Source organism: Nelumbo lutea, chromosome 3 (genome assembly GCF_056320005.1).
Source record: "Nelumbo lutea isolate HS-2025 chromosome 3, American lotus-T2T, whole genome shotgun sequence".
Taxonomy (NCBI): Eukaryota; Viridiplantae; Streptophyta; class Magnoliopsida; order Proteales; family Nelumbonaceae; genus Nelumbo; species Nelumbo lutea.
This window is the reverse complement of record NC_142686.1, coordinates 50,498,124-50,518,010: the sequence shown is the minus strand read 5'-3', so window position 1 is coordinate 50,518,010 and position 19,887 is coordinate 50,498,124. Positions and strand designations below refer to the sequence as shown.

General features: G+C 37.4%; 1 protein-coding gene across 2 annotated transcripts; it reads left to right on the top strand.

The window, feature by feature from the left end:
- The first annotated feature begins 14,231 nt into the window (after positions 1-14,231).
- LOC148864898 (putative cyclin-B3-1) lies at positions 14,232-19,759 on the top strand. 2 transcript variants are annotated; one of them, XM_088974450.1, is made up of 8 exons: positions 14,232-15,394; positions 15,724-15,826; positions 15,986-16,059; positions 18,552-18,711; positions 18,826-18,883; positions 18,961-19,057; positions 19,204-19,382; positions 19,472-19,759. In XM_088974450.1, exons 5-8 carry the CDS (start codon positions 18,873-18,875, stop codon positions 19,578-19,580), a joined length of 396 nt encoding a protein of 131 aa, XP_088830576.1. In that variant the 5' UTR covers positions 14,232-15,394; positions 15,724-15,826; positions 15,986-16,059; positions 18,552-18,711; positions 18,826-18,872; the 3' UTR covers positions 19,581-19,759. The 2 variants fall into 2 exon arrangements, with proteins under 2 accessions (XP_088830576.1, XP_088830575.1); XM_088974449.1 differs by having other exon boundaries at positions 18,462-18,711.
- The last annotated feature ends 128 nt before the right edge of the window (positions 19,760-19,887 follow it).

Sequence of the window (19,887 nt, the reverse complement as noted above, 5' to 3'; positions counted from 1 at the left end):
TACAGGGAGAAGTGCTGGAACCGGTGGGCTAGTTCTAGAACTTTGGCGAGGTACTTGAATATTCTTTATTCTCTGCCCTCGTACTCACCATTGACTTGGTTCACCACCAATTGCGGCTCGCTAAAAGCTTCGACATGTAGGCAGCTAAGGTCCCTATCAAGTTGCAAACTAGCGAGGAGGGTCTCATACTCGACTTCGTTGTTGGATGCTTGGAAGTCAAACCTTAGCACATACTCTATGGTTGCCTTATTTGGGATGAGGAGGATGAGACCTGCTCTGCTTCCTTTGGCATTGGATGAACCGTCAACACAGAGTTTCCACTTGGGGTAAGTCTCCTCGGCCGAGTAGTCCCCTTCAACATCTTTGAGGGCTCGACGCAAGGTTTGGCTAAAGGTGAATTCTACTACAAAGTCAGCTAGGGCTTGTGCTTTGATGGTGGGTCTCGGCTGGTATTGTATGTCAAATTCAGATAGGTCAATGGCCCACTTGGTCAAACACCCCGAGGTCTCACGTTTAGTGAGTAAAGCCCTAAGGGGCTGGTTCGTCAGGACCGTTATAGTATGGGCTTGAAAATACAGCTTGAGCTTTCTAGCCGAGACCACAAGGGAAAAGGCTTGTTTCTCCACTTGGGGATACTTGGTTTCGGCGTCGCAGAGGACTTTGCTGATGTAATATATCGATTTCTGCATTCTGTCTTCTTTTATTAGAATTGAGCTGACTGCCTCATCCCCCGCTGACAAGTATAGATACAGGGTCTCCCCTGGTGCTGGCCGAGCAAGGAGGGGAGGTGAGGCGAGGTAGACCTTAAGCTCATCAAAGGCGCATGGCATTCTTCCGTCCACTGAAAATCCTTCAACTTTTTGATGGCGTGGAAAAAGGGAAGGCAACGGTCAACCGACTTCGACATGAAGCAGTTGAGAGCAGCTATTCGGCCAATGAGTCTGAGTTTCCTTCACCGACCGGGGGATACCATGTCCAAAATGGCTTGTATCTTGTCAGGGTTGGCCTTAATGCCTCTTTGAGTAATGATGAAGCCCAAAAATTTGCCCGAGGTAACGCCAAAGGCACACTTGTTGGGGTTGAGTTTCATGTTGAACCTGCAAGGTGTCGAAGGTCTCAGTCAATTCCGAGGTGTTTGCTTTGGTTTTTAGACTCTTCCCCACCATATAATCCACATAGGCTTTGACGTTCCTCCCCATCTGACTTTTAAACACCTTATTGACGAGGCATTGGTAGGTGGGCCCTATATTCTTGAGGTCGAAGGGCATCACTTTCTAGCAATAAGTGCCATGTTCAGTGATGAACGAGGTCTTTTCCTCATCCTCTGGGTGCACCTTTATCTGATTATATCTAGAAAAGGCATCCATAAAACTAAGTAGTTCATACTCTATAGTGGCATTGACAAAGTGGTCTATCCTCAGAAAAGGAAAACTGCCCTTAGGGCAGGCTTGGTTAAGGTCTGTGAAATCAAAACAAATCCGCCATTTCCCATTAGCTTTCTTTACCAAAACCACATTCGACAAGCAATTAGGGTAGTATACCTCTGGGATGAAGTTGATGTCGAGTAGCTTGCCAACTTCCTCTCCTATGGCCTTCCAATGCTCCGGTGCAAAGTTCCTTTCCTTTTGTCGAACTGGCTTAGAGCTCAGTTCCATGCTCATCTTGTAAATGATGACCGAAGAGTCAATTTCGGGCATGTCAACAACGGACCAAGCAAAGGCATTGGCATTATTTTTGAGAAAACTTACCAATTCATATAGGATTTCTAGGGGAAGGTTGGACCCAACACGGACTGTCTTCTTGGGCTCGACCTCATCTAGGGGAACCAAGATAAGGTCCTCAGCTCGCTCGTTCCTCCCTAAGGTCAAAGCGCTCTAGTGGCAATGCTTCATTGTTTTTTCCCTTTAGTGCTACCACATAGCACTGGCGGGCCACTTGCTAGTCCCCTCGAATGACTCCGACGTCGTGCTTGGTAGGGAATTTGAGGGCGAGGTGGTACGAGAAAATGGCTACCCTAAGTGCATAAAGGATCGCCCTCCCCATGATTGCATTGTAGGGTGAGTCAATCTTCACGACTAGGAACTCGTTCATCCTCATCACCTGCCAAGGCTCGGTTCCTACTGTGATAGGTAGGGTAATTTTTCCTTTCGGTCTGACCACATTACCAAAGAACCCAACTAGTGGAGCATCGGCTAGCTGGAGGTGCTTAGGCGTTATCTTCATTTTTTGGATGGATTCATAGAAGAGGATGTCGATCGAAGAGCCATTGTCGACGAGGATCCTCTTGATTACGAAATTTGCGACGATGGCCAAGATTGCTAGAGCGTCATCATGGGGGACTGTGACCCCCTTCAAGTCCTTGTCTGTAAAAGAGAGAGTTTCCCGGTGCTTTGTCTTCTTGGGGGCAAGCCCTTGGATGTTTAGCTGCCTGGCGTAGGCCTTGTAGGCTGAGGCCGAGGCTCCACCCGAGGCCGTGCCCTCGACGGTGACGTTGATGACACTAGCTATCTGCTAGTGCGGCTGGTGCTGCTAGGAGGATGAGGAGCCAGTCTCACCCTCGACGTATTGCTTGAGGTGCCCACGGCGGATGAGGGACTCTATCTCATTCTTCAGATCACAACAGTCCTCTGTGTCGTGGCTAGTGCCGCGGTGATACTTGTAGTACTTCTTGGGATTTCCCCTTTTGGGGGTCATCTTAATCTTCTGAGGCTACTTCATGAACTTCTCCTCCCTGATCTACATCAGTATCTGCGTCCAAGTGGAATTGAGTGATGTGTATTGGTTGTAAGCCAAGGCTGAGGCTGGCAGCTTCTTGTTGTCCTTGTTGTCATTGTTGTTGTGTTAGTGGTCTCCACCCTTCCTCTTCTTCTTTGGGGTGCCGCTGTAGTGCTTGGCCTCCCTTTCTTGGTGGCCCTCGGCTTAAGCCTCTTTGGTCATAATGTACTTTTGGGCCTTCTTGAGGAATTCTAGCTTCGTCTTCGATGGGACCTTGGTGATCGAGCTCTTCAGGGCCAAACTAGAGCGGGGGTCATTGATGACAGTGTGCATGGAGACCATGTGGTCAAGGTCACCGACCTCAAGCTCTTCCTTCTTGAAGCAGTTGATGTAGGACCACAGACTCTCACTACTTCTGCTTGATGGACATTAGTGAGACTACACTTTTCTGGCATCGTTTGCTATTAATGAAGCGAGCAAGGAATAGGTTGGCAAACTGCTCCCACGAACTGATTAATCGAGGTGGGAGACTGGAGAACCAACAGCAAGCGGCCCACTGAAGGTAGCTTGGAAAGTTTGGCACATCAAGGCATCGGAATACCTATATAAAGTATCATGAGCATTTTGAAACTTTCCAGGTGGTCGTCAGAGTCTGAGTTTCCGTTGTACATCTCCAGCGTGGGAGCTTTGAAGTGCTAGGGGAGAGGCTCGGAGATGATGTCCGGGGCGAAGGCGTCCATTCTCCCCGTTGGATTGCTTTGACCGGCCAAGGCATCAACTCGGCTCTCTTAGACCTAGCGGAGCTCATCCTTGACGGCCTCGAACTCGACCCGTAGCTCTGTAATCCGAGGGTTGGCTGGAGCTTGCCACTCGTCTTTGTCTTCATGGGCATGATGAGGGTCGATACGAATTCTAGAATGCTTTGAGGCAGGACTGCGTAACTCTTGTCTGGCACGACGTTCGTTCAAGACGTTATGGAGGTCTAAGACCGGAATGGGAGAGGCACGACGTTGGCCCTCAGCCCTTGAGTGGGTGCTATGACAGCCAAGGTGCCCTTCTTCGTCCTGGGGGTTCTCCCTTCTATAGCGGTCGTCTTACTTAAAAGGTTGGCGGCTGTCTTCAGACCACACTGGCTCTTCCTCCCTTCGACTGGGAGGCCTCACATTTCTCTATGTTGGGCTGGCAGGTCGGCTGCTACCAGACTCGGCGGGCTTGTTTCGTTGGGGATCGGCTTGACATGCTCACACCAGCCGTGGTGGTTTGGCACCCCGACGGGGTGATCGCCTCGAGAGGGACCTCCTACTTGAGGGCAGGCTTGTTCCACGCACTACGTAAGGCATTCCAGACGGTCGACGACCATCTGAAACTGTTCATTTGTGACCAGGTTCTAGGGGTTCCTGGCTCTTCATACCATGGTGTCCAAAGCTTAGGAGAGGGGATCGTCTTAGCAACATTTCCCACTGACGACGCCAATTGTTGATGCTCGGTTTACAAAGTAAATTCGCTTCCAAACTTCGAAGGAAGATCGAAGGCTTTGAGGGTTCAGAGGAGACGAGCCAAGGCCAAGGGTTGGAGGTCGAGGCGAATCGCTCCTTTGGATGTTGTAGAAGCCGAGGACTAGTATTGAGAAGGGTGCCCAAAGAGGGACGAGATGCCGCTCTTGGCGATGAATCTATAAGAGAGAAGATGTCAGAGGCCTCGGGTGAAAACCTGAGGTGAGGACTCTAACGGTCAAGTTAGTATGTGCCCAAGGTAAGCAATGAGTGTAGAACTGAGGGGTCCAGACGAGGTCTTAGATAGCGCTAAGTCCTTAGAGGAGAGCACTAGAGATCATAGAGGTTTTCCCATCCCTACCTTGTGAGGGGTGCCTTGTATTTATAGTCAGAGTTGCCAGTACATATACTTCTTTTTTTGCTTTTTTTCATTAAAGGCTTTATATTTTTGACATCTCTATCATATATATATATTTCAATATCTTAAGGAATTTTACATGATGATTAATGGTTCTAGATCATTTTGCTATTACAACTCAACCAGTAAATATATTTACGAAGCTCTTGTCCGAGATCATTTTGTTTCCTTAGGCATTCACAATCCTCATACTCTAACTTGATAGGCGGAGTATTGAGATCACGTGGCTTGTAAATTGGTCTCAGTTTGAAAAAGTACAAATACAAATATGTAGAGTGTAAAATTTTGTATTTTGCATATATTTGTACTGTATATATTTGCATTTGTATTCCTTCAAAACTGAGCCTTAGGTTGTTATAACAAGTTGGCCAGATGTACTTTAGGCTGTGTTTGGTTGCAATGCAAACAAATTTGCACAAGCGCAAAGCCATGGCAATGCAAATGATTTGAGTGTAAATTGTGACCTATTTTTGTTTCAAATTTTAGCTTATTTTGTTTGATTGCATTACAAATTAAGTATATTAAGACATGAATCGGAATAAAGTAAAATCCAAGATAAAATTAAACAAGAATTTGCATTTTTTACATTTGTACTATTACAAATAAATTTGCACTACAACCAAACACAACCTTAGTTCATGCAACTTGTATTAAGGTGGTGTTTGATAAATCTGAAATCTGAAAAATTAAAAAGATATTATTTGTGTCTAAAATCTGAAAAGAAGCACATTTGATATTCTACTTTTTAGAGGCTCTAAATAGATAATGCTATTTGTGATGGATGAATCCTTCAACATCTGAAAATGCCTGATTTTACTACTTCACCCCTAGAACAGATACAGATTTAACCATTACTCATTCCAAACAAATGACGGATCAATCTAAGAACAAGTAAAAGGAACCGGGGAATTTAAAACATGAAAGGAGTGTTTGAAACAAAAACGAATAGTGATAGTGGCAAACAAACACATATAGCAGCCCATCTCATCACCACATTCATCTCGGCCATGGATGTTACCGAGGACAGTTCTATAGAAACCAACTTGGCAGAGGTTTCATCACATTACTCTATCGATCCTGTTCAAGCAACGAAGAAGGCAAGGACGAGGGGAAGAATGAATGGTTTGGGGGATAATAGGGTGTAAGAGAGAGAGGCCGGTCGGAGTAGAGATTAGAGGGAAGAAAAGCTTCCACCTCCTTTAATTTGCTGAACTGGCCTACATTTGATGCCTTGAAAGCACATCTTCTACTTATAGTTATATCTTGCATTTGAAGATCGATCCATCAAGGCTGATTCATATGCACTACCTCGTATGTAAATCATCATACGTTGATGAAGATTTAAGATCATCTTCTTACATGGAAAATATAGTGAGCATCTATAGAAGCAAGGATGATGTGTTTATGGCTAGTCTCTCCCATTGGTCCTCTTAAATTGTTTATCTTGATATGTGGAAATCTTCCTATCGATGAATATCTGACTTTAAGGCTTAGTTTGGAAGGAGTACAAATACAAATATGTAGAGCGCAAAACCTTATATTTTGTATGAATTTGTACTGTATACATTTGTATTTGTACTCCTTCCAAATGGAGACTAAATAATGCAAATAAGAGCAAAAATGAGGAAGGAACCAGTTCAAACCATCTAAAGGAGAAGAAATGGGCACTTGTTAAAAGTTTCATTTTCATTGTCTTCTAATAAACAGGTTCATATGTGTCTCTTCATCATTTTGAAGTCAGCTGAAATATCTCATGGTTGGGTGGTTGCAAGCTTCAGGAAAGATGCATCTTTGACCCATGAAGATACTATAGTGCATGTTAGCACCTAATTCTTGCTCGGTCCCCTCATCTTTTTACATCAAATACCTTAAATGTGCTGAAAATACCAAGAATAATTCCTTATTTCCAAAACTATGCATATCAAACACCTAATTAAACCATGCTAATAAACTTAAAACACCAAAAAACACTTAGGCTCAGTTTGGAAGGAGTAGAAATACAAATATGTAGAGTGCAAAACCTTACATTTTGTATTATTTTGTATGTATTTATACTGTACATATTTGTATTTGCACTCCTTCCAAACCACCATTCATTTCAACAGTACTCCTAATTAATGAGAATGACAAAATCAACATTTGACACTACACGAGTATTCATATCCAAATTAGACACAATCTTTGAATTTAGAAAACTAAAGTTTAAGGGGGTAATCGCTAAATCTGAATTTCGAAGTCTAAAAATCCAAAAGAACATATGCAAAAGCTAGTGGAAAATTTGCTTTTTTTTTTTTTTTTACTTTTGCAAGCATCTGAATATAGTGAAGTTATTTGTTAATTTGAATGTTATGACATCTGAAAAGTTTGCATTTTATAAATTTAACCCCCAAGTAATTATTTAAATAAAAGTAAATAAAAATGATTAAAATAATATGATATTATAAAAAATATTACAAAAATAATATAAAATATGATAAAAATCAATAAATTATATACATAAAAATTAAAAATAATGTTAAAAATGATAAAATAGTAAAAAGTATTATAAAACATAATAAAATGTTAAAAAACTATAAATATAATATTAAAAATTATCATAACTATAATAAATGGTAAAAATAATATAAAAAATAATGTAAAAAAAGATAGATTAGTAAACAAATTGTTATAATATGTAAAAAAGGAAAAAATAATGGAAATAAAAAATTTAAAAATATAAAACATGTCATATAATATTATTAAAAATAATATAAAATGAATTAAGCTAATCCCATTCCATCGACCTAGTTGCAAACTAAGTACGCTTGGTTTAACATGTATTATAGGAGGACAGGATTAGCTAAGCAATTAGCAAACGAATACAAGAACTCAATATCAAAAAAAGTAAGTTTTGAGCTGGTTTTACACAAATTACCTTTAGAATCAATAGATTCCTCAAAAACCCTAGATCCCTCGTCGTAATCACATTGTGATTGCTCATGAGCGCACCGTTTGTGTTATTATCTCTCTCCTCCTAAAACTAGTGCCGTCGTCTTCGTCTTTTGTGTCATTTTCGTAGATTGAATCTCCTAATTTGAACATCAACCCTTCTCTTAACTTATTAGGTTTAAATCCTAGTACGAGTTACTACTGTCACTACTTCGATAAGCATGATACCTGATAGAGGAACAAGGATGATGAACCAAGCTTTTGGGATGAAGAGAGATTATGATTTCTTAGTAGACATGGTGAAAAAGAGACGGACTAGCTAGGGGAAGACAACAAAATACTTTTGAGTATTTTTTAAGGGTATTGTTGGAAAATAAATTCTGTGTACTACCTTCCAATGCATTCGGAAGTAACTCTATGTATGGAGATCAAATCAGCCCCCACAAGATTGTCCCCCACAACGTCTCATAGCACATCTCCGTCGTGTATTAGGAACATCTCCCAATGATAATATCATTATTTTTGGTATTATAATCGAGAGATATTCCCAATACACGACGGGAATGTGTTATGGGACATTGTGGGGGGCAATCTTGTGGGGAGCTGATTTGAACTCCTATGTATGAAGAGTTCGGAGGAGTTTTCAGCATTTGGTGGCTCCATTCGAAGGTGAGCCAAATGACCACCAATCACTAAAAAATATATATTTTTAGTATTCGGTGGTCAATTGATACAACCGAATGCCACCTCAGTTGTACGTTAAATTTTACAACCAAAATTGAATGATCCACCATTTATCGTATCAACTTTCATTTGATGGTCTTAATTAATACAATATTCAAACCTTGAATTTACAAACCCATATCTTATACATCCATCACCTTAAAGACACTAAGGGAGCATTCTTTTTTTGGATTTTGAGAGGGAGGAAAGTTGGTCAATGGGATTTTGGTTCCCATTGACCAAGAGTCACATGTTCTTTTTTCAGATTTATGTGGGGACCAGGGAAAGTTTATTTTCCTGGGTATCACTTACCCGATAAGTGATACCTAGCCCCTAGGTGGTAAATAACTTTCCCATTTAGGGGCAAAGTTGCCAACACTTGAATGGGACAAAAATGCTCTTTTTAATAATGGATTTTTGTGGCTAAAATGGTCATTGCCTTATTTACATGAGAAATAAAAGAACATGGATAAATGCACTTATGTGGGTAAGTGCTTTCTAGGAAAAATTTACCCAGATAACTGCATTTACCTGGGTAAGTAACTTACCAAAAAGCGAACGGAGCCTAAAATATAGTTAACCACCAGCATCAGATCCCATCTCAGAACTTGATGATCAACTATAAAAATTTCCAAGATTCCATTCTGATGGCCTTAGATGAACAAAACTAGAATGGCCATGATCAACAACACTATTAGATCAAAACCTTCCACATGGTTCAACACATAAATTTATGCTTACACATTGAATTTCGGTTCAAAATTGCTCTATTTAACTATTAGATGGTTAAAGATCCTAATGTGACATTTACGATTAAATCATACAAAAAACATGTAGTCTAAATAACCAAAACCCTCCCTTTGAGTTAAAAAACCTCAAAATGTCCTATTCCAACCCTAAATTCCTACATTTCCTTCCAAAACTAGCTAGATTCCATTTTGAGCCCTCCTATTGGTTGATGAACTATAAGCTAAAACCATAGCTGAACCAAACCTTTCAATTCATAACTCCAACCAAAAATTTATTTTTTCATTCAGATTCTAGATATTCTAAAATACTTTAAATTTCATCCCAAGACTCCCTCATTAAACCCACCATCAAATGTCGTGACTTATCTCCAATGGTTGACTGCTAAATTAGGAAGATTGCACTTATACGGATTGGATTAAATCACCCTTCCATCTACCCCAATATCAAACCTCATGAGGGTAGGCTGATGTCAGTAAAAACCTAAAAACTGAACTGAACAAAAAAACCAACCAAAACCAAAACCAGAAATCCGGTTAACTAAACCGACTGGTATACATATATTTTTATATATTTTATGTATATTATATATATATTGTATTTTCTATATACTATAAAATAATAAATATGCATTATATATATAAATATATATAATATATTATTTATTATTTAAAATATAATATTTTATATATATTTCTAGTTTTATTATATATTTATATATCTTTTTTATAATATATATTATAAATATAAAAAATAAAAAAATCAATAACCAAACTAACGATTAATCAACCAGTCAACTAATTAACCGATTGGTTTCGATTCAATTCCAGTTACTGGTTTTCTAGAAACTAATAATACCAGTTCAATTTAAAAAATAGGCCCACGGTTCAGTTAACCGAACCGTGAGCACCCTAGATGTCAGCCTCCACTTGATGCCTCAATGCACTTAGACCAATCAATAAAATACAAAGATGCCCTCACTTAACATAGGAAAAGACCAAATGGTCTTTATGGACAAACCAAATTTACATTTTTTTGTCGCTAGGAGTACCAAAATCGAACTTGCCTTGCCTAACACGCCTAGGGATCCCATTGGAAGCATGGGAAACCACCCAAAATAAAGCCGAAATCGAGGCAAATCATTCCTTCTACAAACTATAGAACTAATTACCTACACTTTTCACTCAAAATTTCTCAGTTTTGTACATATTTTTGCATTCTTGAAACCCTAGCCATATGTTGAACGAGTTCAGACCTGATTTTTCCTTTCCTCTCTATATAATGGAGGTCATATCGATCCAAAAGGTGGTGAAAGAAGTGAGGAACATCGGAGAAGTAAAAAAGAAAACCTCTGCTTTTGTCCCAATCATGGAAGAAATCTCAAGAACAATGAAACCCTAAGTCTAATACAATCAGAATTTGCCTCAAAAAAGCATTGATTTTCTCTAATTGACCTTCTCAATTAGGGGTTAACAAATGGATATGTTCCACCTGAAACTGTATGGAACTGACCTTGAACCAGCTTTGAACCTACCCTACCTAATCTGTTACAGGGTAGGATATGGTTCCAAATTCTTGGAACTGACCCCCACCCAGGCCGGTTCTAAGGTCTAGGAGTTTACCCTACCTAAACCAACCTGATGAAACGGCTTTGGTTGGCCTTGGTGGAACTGACCTTGTTGGAATTTACCTTGGAATTGAACTTGCCTTGGAATAAACTTCAAAATACTTTTGGGGATGTAAAGATTTGAAACCAAGCATTCATGGTTACAAAGGCCATGGTCTCACTTGACCATTGAGTTGCTTAAGTGATTTGATCATTTGTTTTCATTTTAATATTTTAATGTCTACAATAAGTAGTGTAAAAACGTAATATTTACAAAATTTAAATGTAATTTATAAGTTTTTAACCATATAATGATAAGCTACACATTAAATTATCCAATTTAATCAATAAAAGATAATATAAATTTTAAACTATATGTTATATTTATTAAAAATCATGTTTTTAAAGAACATACTTTTTTTTTTTTTTTTTGTGAAGGAGGGGAGTAAAGAAAGTATAAATTCCATGTGTAGACCCTGGAACTGACCCTAGAACCACCAATGCTAGAATCGACCTAGAACGGACCCCTTTATAGAGTAGGTTCCAATTCCAAAAACCTGGAATTGACCGCTACGAGGTAGGTTGCAAGTTCTGCCATGGAACTGAACTAAACCAGCCCATGCTCACCCCTATTCCCAACCTTCAATTCCCATTAAATCCACTCAAAGCCTTCTCATTTCTTGCTAAGAATTTCAATTAGAAGGCTCCTGCCATATAGCTATTTTCTCTTTGAAATTGCTTCTATCAAGCTTAATCAAGGACACCAAAGAGTTAACTAGGCTTCCAAGGTTTGGGAGGCTTCTCTACAAGCTTTCTTCTAGTCTTGCATATATAGGTAGAAAGATGAGGTATTTAGAGAATATAGTACATAATTTCTGATAACATCTCCTCAAAATCAAGATTCGGAGAAGTTGGGATGATATTTCACCAATGGAAATGGAAACAGAGTGGGTTTAGGGTAGGGACCATATTCCATATCCCCATCGATCCTCGTCGAGGATAAAAATGATACTCCATCCCTGATGGAGGCGGGTTCCCCATCAAGGAACCAAATCTCCAAAACTTTTAAGTTAAATTTATATTTAAAAAATATATTTACTTAAAATAAGGGAAATTTTTTAAGACATAAAATAATTAAAATACATTATCATATAATATATATAAATTATATCACAAATAATCTAAATAACATTATATATGTATATATTTAATATAAAATATATATTTAATATATACAATTGAGGTTGGGGCGGGGTGGAGAATTCACTCCCCATCTCTATCCCCATCTCCAATTAGGTATCAGAATCAATCCCCATCCCCACCAAGACAATCTCCATCCCTGACCCCATCGGGTTGGGGACAAGGAAAGTAGCCATCCTTGTTCACCAAGTTTTGGATCTTCATCATCTTTTTATTTTAATTTCTTGTAAAAAATTAAACCTAGATAGATCTTAAAATTTGTCTACTATTATAGCTTAAAGAGAGGGGTGCCTAACACCTCCCCTTTCCTAATCCATGAAATCTATAGTGTTTTAATTGTGTAGGAAAATGAAGTCACTATATTAAAAATAAAGTCAAATTTATCATAAGTGAAATGAGGGTCCATTTTCTATAAAAAATAAACAGTGATTTTTATATTAAATCGGTTATGAACTTTGTAGAGCTCACATTGCATTGATGGTAGACAAGACCCGAAATGAACATGGGAATGCCGAGTCAAGCTAAAGAGGATTATGGCAAAAGTTCAAACAGAAAAAAAGGTTGAACTATGGGCATCAAGATATGATGCTGAACAGAATGTGGAATTTGAAAATATTTCTAATTCCAAATCTCAACTCAAAGATGGAGGTCTTGTTTCCGGTACACAACCACTTGCTGCTTCAGAGAAGTTTGATGCAAATTCAACTGTGCAATCATAGGTCCGATCCAAATGCTCGGATTGTACGGGAGAAAAGTTAAGATGCTATAAATGAACTGGGCCCCCAGGTGGTGATGGTGGTGGAGTAAGCATTATGGAACAAGCGGTGGAGGTTTCCATATAATACAGGCTGTATTTTGACTCATTGAAGGCTTTGATCTTGAGGGTTAGGTCAATTCAAAGGGAGTGGAAATGTTAGGTGCCCATTAATGGGTTTGCGTTTATTTGATTGGGATGGTGCCCATTAATGGGCTTACATTTATTTCACTTTTTCTTTCTTATTTCCACAATTTATATATTGGGTTGCTTACTTATTGGGCCTACTAATGTAGGATAGCAAGTTAGTTGTCTTAATTATGTGGTGTTTGGAACCATGGCCATCTTTTGGATGATTCGTTTTGGTCTATACCATTGGATGGCTATGGCTTTCAGTTGGGTGTGGATGAGACTGGTCCATAATATATCGTGAATTATCTTCATTCACAATCCAAAATTTTGGCCATACATATATCTCGTAAATGTGACCGGTTTATAATATTTTCACACTCTATTTTGATATAATACATCTCTTCTATATATTTTTCTTTCTTTTTAATTTTAAATTTTAATATTTTATCAATAAAATAATATTTTAATGTTAATTTTAGCACAAATCCAACTATACTCTTCCTCCGCTCTTTTTTCATTTATTTAAATATTAATTTTTAATATATTATTACCAATAAAATAATATTTTTAAATATTTAAAATAATATTTTTTAATTTTTAATTATTTTACTATCTTTTTATTAAGCTAATATTTATTAGTTAATATTAATTTTTTGATGCCTCTTTTTCAATTTTTTTATCATATAAAATTCAAAAATTAAACATTTATGATTGACTATATAGATCATTCATAAAATGTATATGAGATATATGGAATCAAAAAGTGTGGTATGGATTGGCCCACACCATGCCTACAGAATGCCATTATAGATGTGGACTGGTCCAATCTACACAGTTTGTCAATAGTTCAGAACAGCTATGAACTATGGTCCACACCCACCAATTTCTTATTTATACTATAAATGACACACTTAATGAACCAAGTTTTTAAGAGTCAATTGTAACAATGGATCAAGTGTCTATTTAATTTATAACTCTCCTCTTAATCTAAAGACTCAGTTTGGAAAGAGTACAAATGCAAATATGTACAACATAAATACATAAGAAATATAAGGTTTTGCACTCTGCATATTTTCATTTCTCCTCCTTCCAAACTCAGCCAAAGCTAAGTTTGGAAGTAATTAAAAATAAGTGCTTATTCAAATAAACACTTACTTTGGATTGAGACCACACCAATAAGCATTTATTTGGGTTTGGGAAATAAGCCTAAACTAAGTACTTATCCTCAAAATAAGCACTTATTTGAGAAGCCCAAATTTGGGTTTATTTTAAATACTTGTTCAATAAGTGCTTATTTCTTTTCAACCTGCCATGTGGAATGATGTGATTTTTCACTAAATGCTCCCAAGTGCTTAATACAATAAGCACTCCCAAACTTGGCCTAATTATTATGAGAATTATCATCATTTGAGATTTTTATGTCCTGGAGTTCTCTTGTCTTCCTCGAAGTAGACAAATTTCTGTTTTGTTCTACCGGGAACCTAATATATTCCAGGTGATTGAATTGGACATCTTGTCACAGGTTCTATTGTGGAAATCATGGAGGTTTGAGAGATAAATTCATGGTGACAGGACAAAGGTTCAAGAAGAGGTGTTTGATTCGACTAGGAAGAACTAGAGATTTTCTTTTTTCATATATATTTTTTTTCTCAAATGATCATTAATGGTTAAAAAAGAGAAAGTTCTGTTACAATGTTTCGGCTAGAGATTGAAGATTGTGAAGAAAAGGAAAAGGAAGATAAAAAGAGAGAGGAAGGAGAGAAGATGAGGGGTGAAACCGATCAGATCTATATATTGCAGAGAAAATTCCTCGTTCAATTAGTGAGACAAGTGCCCCGTGATTCTTCACAGGTCTCATTCGTATTTCTTGGGATTCCTCATAAGTCTCATTTGTGTTTGGTTTGAAGGAAAAGGTAAAAAAACTCATACAATGTTTGTACGCACAGGTTTCCCTATTTTTCTTCCTTTCCCTATGTTTTTTTTTTTTTCAAACCAAAGATAGATTCAGTGCTTCATACGGGAAAAGGAATAACCATGACTTAATTTGCTTACCTAACTGATACAATATTTGTACTTTTTGTCTCACATGCAATCACAAGCAGTACAAATTTTTCCCAAAAAAAATTGATGTAAAATCTCCTATTTCAATTTTCTCGAGTCTCGACCACATCATATTGCTTCCTTTCTTACTCCAATCTCCAAATCAAAATACTCCCTCCTACCTCTCCATTCTCTTACAAGGCAGGGACCTCATCCCGTATCACTGTCAAAGAAGGCAGGCTTATTTCATTTTTGATGCCTCTGTATCTTTTTTATTGGCGGGATAAAAGAAAGTAGTCGCTATTTTAAGGATCGGCACCCAAAACCATCACGCGCGAAAGCTAAATTTCATATTGAATAAACGATTGACTCTTCGCCTCTTCTCCAAGCCAAGGGTTTCTGCTCATGCTCGTTTCAAAAGAGAGTGAAAGAGCTAAGAGGGAGCTGCAACTCCAACGTCGTCAACATGGGTCGTATGCACAGTCGTGGTAAGGGTATATCTTCATCAGTTCTGTCGTACAAGAGAACTCCACCCTCTTGGTTGAAAATCTCCGTTCAGGATGTTGAGGAGAACATCTGCGCGTTTGTGAAGAACGATTTGACTCCTCAAAACGGTGTCATTCTTCATGATTCTCACGGTATTGCTCATAGGCTTGCCTGAAAAATTCCTAAGGATTTGGCTTTGGTTTCTATTTTTTGTTTTCTTTTATCTTGGGATATTTCCTCTATTCTTTCTCCCTCCAATCGGGTTTTATTGAGAAAACCGTGTATTGTTAGTAACTTGTGAAAGTTTGGGCTATGGATATGTAGCTCCTGGCTCAAGATTTCTGGATCAGAAATCAAATTTTGGGTAGTGGTATGGGACTTGGATTATAGTGATATTTTGGATAGGCGTGATTATATATTTACTAATTTATTGGGATATAGACTCTGATTTTTTGTGTATCTGATTATCTTCTTTTAATAGAGTGAAGGTGATTTTGATTCGGGGAAGTTCCGTGAAAGTTAGGATCCACTTTTGATGCTTCCTGCATTGGGGGTGTATTCCTGTGATGCAAAAGCTCCCTTTGGTAAATTGATTCTTTTGCTTTTCCTCTTTTATATTCGCTTGGTACTTCTACCGTGCAAATTTTCTGCTTCTATGGGTTTATTTAATTATTTTTTAACGAATATTAATTGTTTCATGAAATCCTATAATTTTTTACAGTACACTTAAATTTTGATTTCAGGTGGAATGGATATTTCCAGTGATGGAACATATGATGCTTCTGCTCATTCAGATTACGGGACGATAACTCTTCTGGTAACAGATGGAGTCCGTGGACTTCAGCTATGTATATCTAATGGCCAAAAAAAGATTTTCTCATATCTATTGGTCAAAAAAATGATTGTCTCTCAAATTTTGATTGCTGACACTATTCTAATATCACGTATTTTTTTTCTTTAACAGATCTGCATAGAAAAGGATAGTTTGCCTTCCCTTTGTTTGTATCTATGTTTTAGTTTGTCTTTGGAGCTTAGATGTTATATCTGCTTGAATTCCAAGTTTGCATCTATGATTAGGAATCCAATTCATGAGCCTTGTCTTGCTTATTTCTTTTCTTTTCAATTTTCAACCTTCACTTTGTTTGTATCTACAGTATGCTTGTTTTAATATTCTTGTGCATTTGACCTTTTTTTTCAACAGATGGCATAGTTTTGCTCTACGAAGGATCCTCTTGTGTGCATTTACATATTGTAGCTCTTTGGTGAAAGATTATTTCTGAGCAGTAATGCAGTTTGTTTTTTGTGAATAATCTCTTGGGATAAGAAAAAAAAGAACCTCTACTTCTATATTGGCTACTCTCTATTTTGCTTAATAAATTTGTTACATAATAGAAGTGATATTACCAGATATCTACGCCAAAAAAGGAAATGATTAAGGTTTTGTGAATAAAATTTAAGGAATCTGAACTTAGTAGATGATATTGGCTCCTAATAGGGTGGCATAGTGAAGCGGGACTCATGTAACCATCTGAACTTAGTAGATGATATTGGCTCCTAATAGGGCGGCATAGTGAAGTGGGACTCATGTAACCAACTGAAGTAATTGAGCTACGTACATCATGAGGTTTTGTTTTAGTTTATAGTATTCTGTTCTCTTGTTCATATGGCTCTGCTATCATACTCAATCAATTTGCTGAATTGAATCCAGTTTGATAGCTGAAGCCTTCAAGCTAGAGTTCTATAAACTAGTTTGAGGGACCCTTTCACAATCAATTTTCTAGGGACAAATTGCCTTCAAGCTATTAGTAGCCCTCTGTCTTCATGTAAATTTTCTAGAGCTTTCCTTCTTTGCTGGCATTTTTATGTATTTAAGTTTTGGCACCATGCTTTTACTTGGATTTATTGGGAGTAGTAGCTGTGGAGGTTCAGTATATGTCCATCTATACATATTTAAATGTCTTAAACATCAACTTTATAATTGCATGGAGAGTATACATAGTTAAAGCACTTGTAATATGTTTTTAAATTAATAACTAAAATCTCTTTGCTGAGCTACCATGACAACATACATGAAAGCTTAGAGAAATCTTAGAGTGTCAGTTATAATATTGTATTTGTTTTTTTTTTTTTTCTAGTATTGAAATTTCAACATCAAGAGTGGGTTGTAAATTTGATTCAGGACCAGAGGTGGTTGCCCAATGTTTGGCTTAGTAGAGGGTGCTCTCTGTCACACAAGCTATTGCTTAATTTCTTAGGAAAATGCAGAATTCTAGCTGAACTAATTCTCACTTAGGTTGGCACAAGGTAGGGGGTACTAATGTTGCTCTGCTTCCGGTTCTTTCCCACATTAGTAGAAGCTGAAGCCTTGGTTGACCCAGAAACCATCATTTGCACAGGACTCTCCAAATTAATTCAATTTCTTCCCCACAACAATAGCAGTTGAAGCCTTAGTGGATTCAGCAAGATGGCACGACCATCATTTGCACAGGACTCTCAGAATTACTTCAAGTTTTTCCACATATCAATGGCATCTGAAGCCTTTGTGGACCCAGCCAGACCATCATTTGTGCAGGACTCTCAGAATTACCTCAAGTTCCTACTTATAGCAATAGCATATGAAGTCTTTGTGGACCCATCAAGGTCATCATTTGCACCGGAATCTTAGAATTACTTTAAGTTCTTCCCCATATCAATAGCAGCTGAAGCTGTACTGGACCAGGACCTGGCAAGACCATCATTTGTGCAGGACTCTTGGAATTACTTCAACTTCTTCCCCATATCATCAATAGCAGCTGAAGCCTTAGTAGACCTAGCAACACCATCATTTACACAGGACTCTTGGAACCTGCATGCCAAATCCATGCTTTGCCTTCTGAACTCTGTTTAGAAATCCAAAAAGGTCATTCTTCAAATGGCAATGTAAACTAGTTGGTTTTGAAATACACTTTATTTCTACAGATTATTTTGTGGTTCAATATTATACTATACAATAAACTAGAAGATCAGAAGATCAGATAGAACAAGAGTCGCAAAAACATATATAGTATCGGATGATTGACACTAATTACTATAGACCTTTTTGGTTTCTTTATGATAAAAACATAGAATAAGCATTGATGAATGAAATTGCCTAATGGCTTCCAAGATTAAATTTCTTCATATTGAGACAAAAAAAAAAAAATTATCAAGCTCATAATCAGAAATGAATGGTATTTGCAGGGAGACATACTTTGAGCTACAGGTATCTAATAAGGATTGTTGGAGATGAGATCCATTAACTCATTAATCAGAAATGGATGGTATTTGCAGGGAGACATACTTTGGACTGATGCAAGAAACATTGTTTCTCATGGTGGCATTGTTGGACAGATTCCTTTCTGTGTATATAATTACAAAGAAGGAAATGCAGTTGGTTGGCTTAACTTCACTGTTGCTAGCATCAAAATATGAGGGCTTTTGGCATCCAAAGGTACATATACCTGTCCATGCCTAAAGGATTTTTATGATCTATTTTCTAAATTAATTTATATGCTACTGAGAACAAAACAATTTATGTTTTGACTAATTTTTCTAATTAATACAGGTCAAGGATTTGATTAGCATCTCAGCTGATTCATAACAAAAAATGAAATGCTTCAATGGTTTGCATCTTAAGTTTATTTTCCCCAACTATCTTGTTTTTGTCTTAACAAAGTAGTAAATTTGCTCCTCTTTTCAGGAGTCTTATTCTCAAGAAGTTGATGTTCCGTCTGAATGTGCCAACACCATACGTGTTCATGTTAAGGTTTCTCAAGGCTGCTCAGTCTGATATGAAGGTCCAAGATACACTCGTTGAATTTTAACTTTTTCTTGTCTTTGTTTGGACTTTGGTGCATATTTCTTGAAAACATTCAAGAGGTACATTTGATTATTGCAACAAAAATGATGGAAACTTAATTTTGTTCTTTGGGTTCTTGACCAGCTTGAACATCTCGCTTTCTACCTTATTAAGCTGTCCCTAGTTGAATATGAAGCTTTGAAATTCAAACCATCCTTGCTATGTGCATCGGCTATATATGTTGCACGATGTACACTGCAAATAGCCCCTGCTTGGACCACACTACTTAGCAGACATGCACACTATGAAAAATCAGAACTCAGGTGTGTTTTTAATCTTTTAGGTGCACGTAACTGTGTTTGATGTGCAATGAGTAAGCATTGAATTGCATTTGTTTGGGTTTCATATGCAGAGAATGTGCAGATATGATTTTGAAATTCCAGAAGGCTGCTGCAAGGGGACAATTGAAAGTAACATATGAAAAATACTTGCATCATGATCAAAGTTGTGTTGGAATTTGATTTTTGTTTTTTGTTTTGTTCTATGATGATGGAAGTCAATTGGAATTTTATGGATAAGGTGTATCTTTTTGGATTATATATATATATATATATATATTTGCATATAGGTTTTATGTTTTGATTGAATATATTTTGACACGTGTATCAATTGGAATTTTTATCTAGTAATATTCACTATATATTGCACTTTTTTTTTTTTTAATTTTGAAACCTTTTTAGAGGGTCAAAAGTGCCTCTTTAAAGCATATATCTTTAGCGGTAGCCAAAAAGTGCCTCTAAATATTAAATCATATAGATTTTTCCTTTT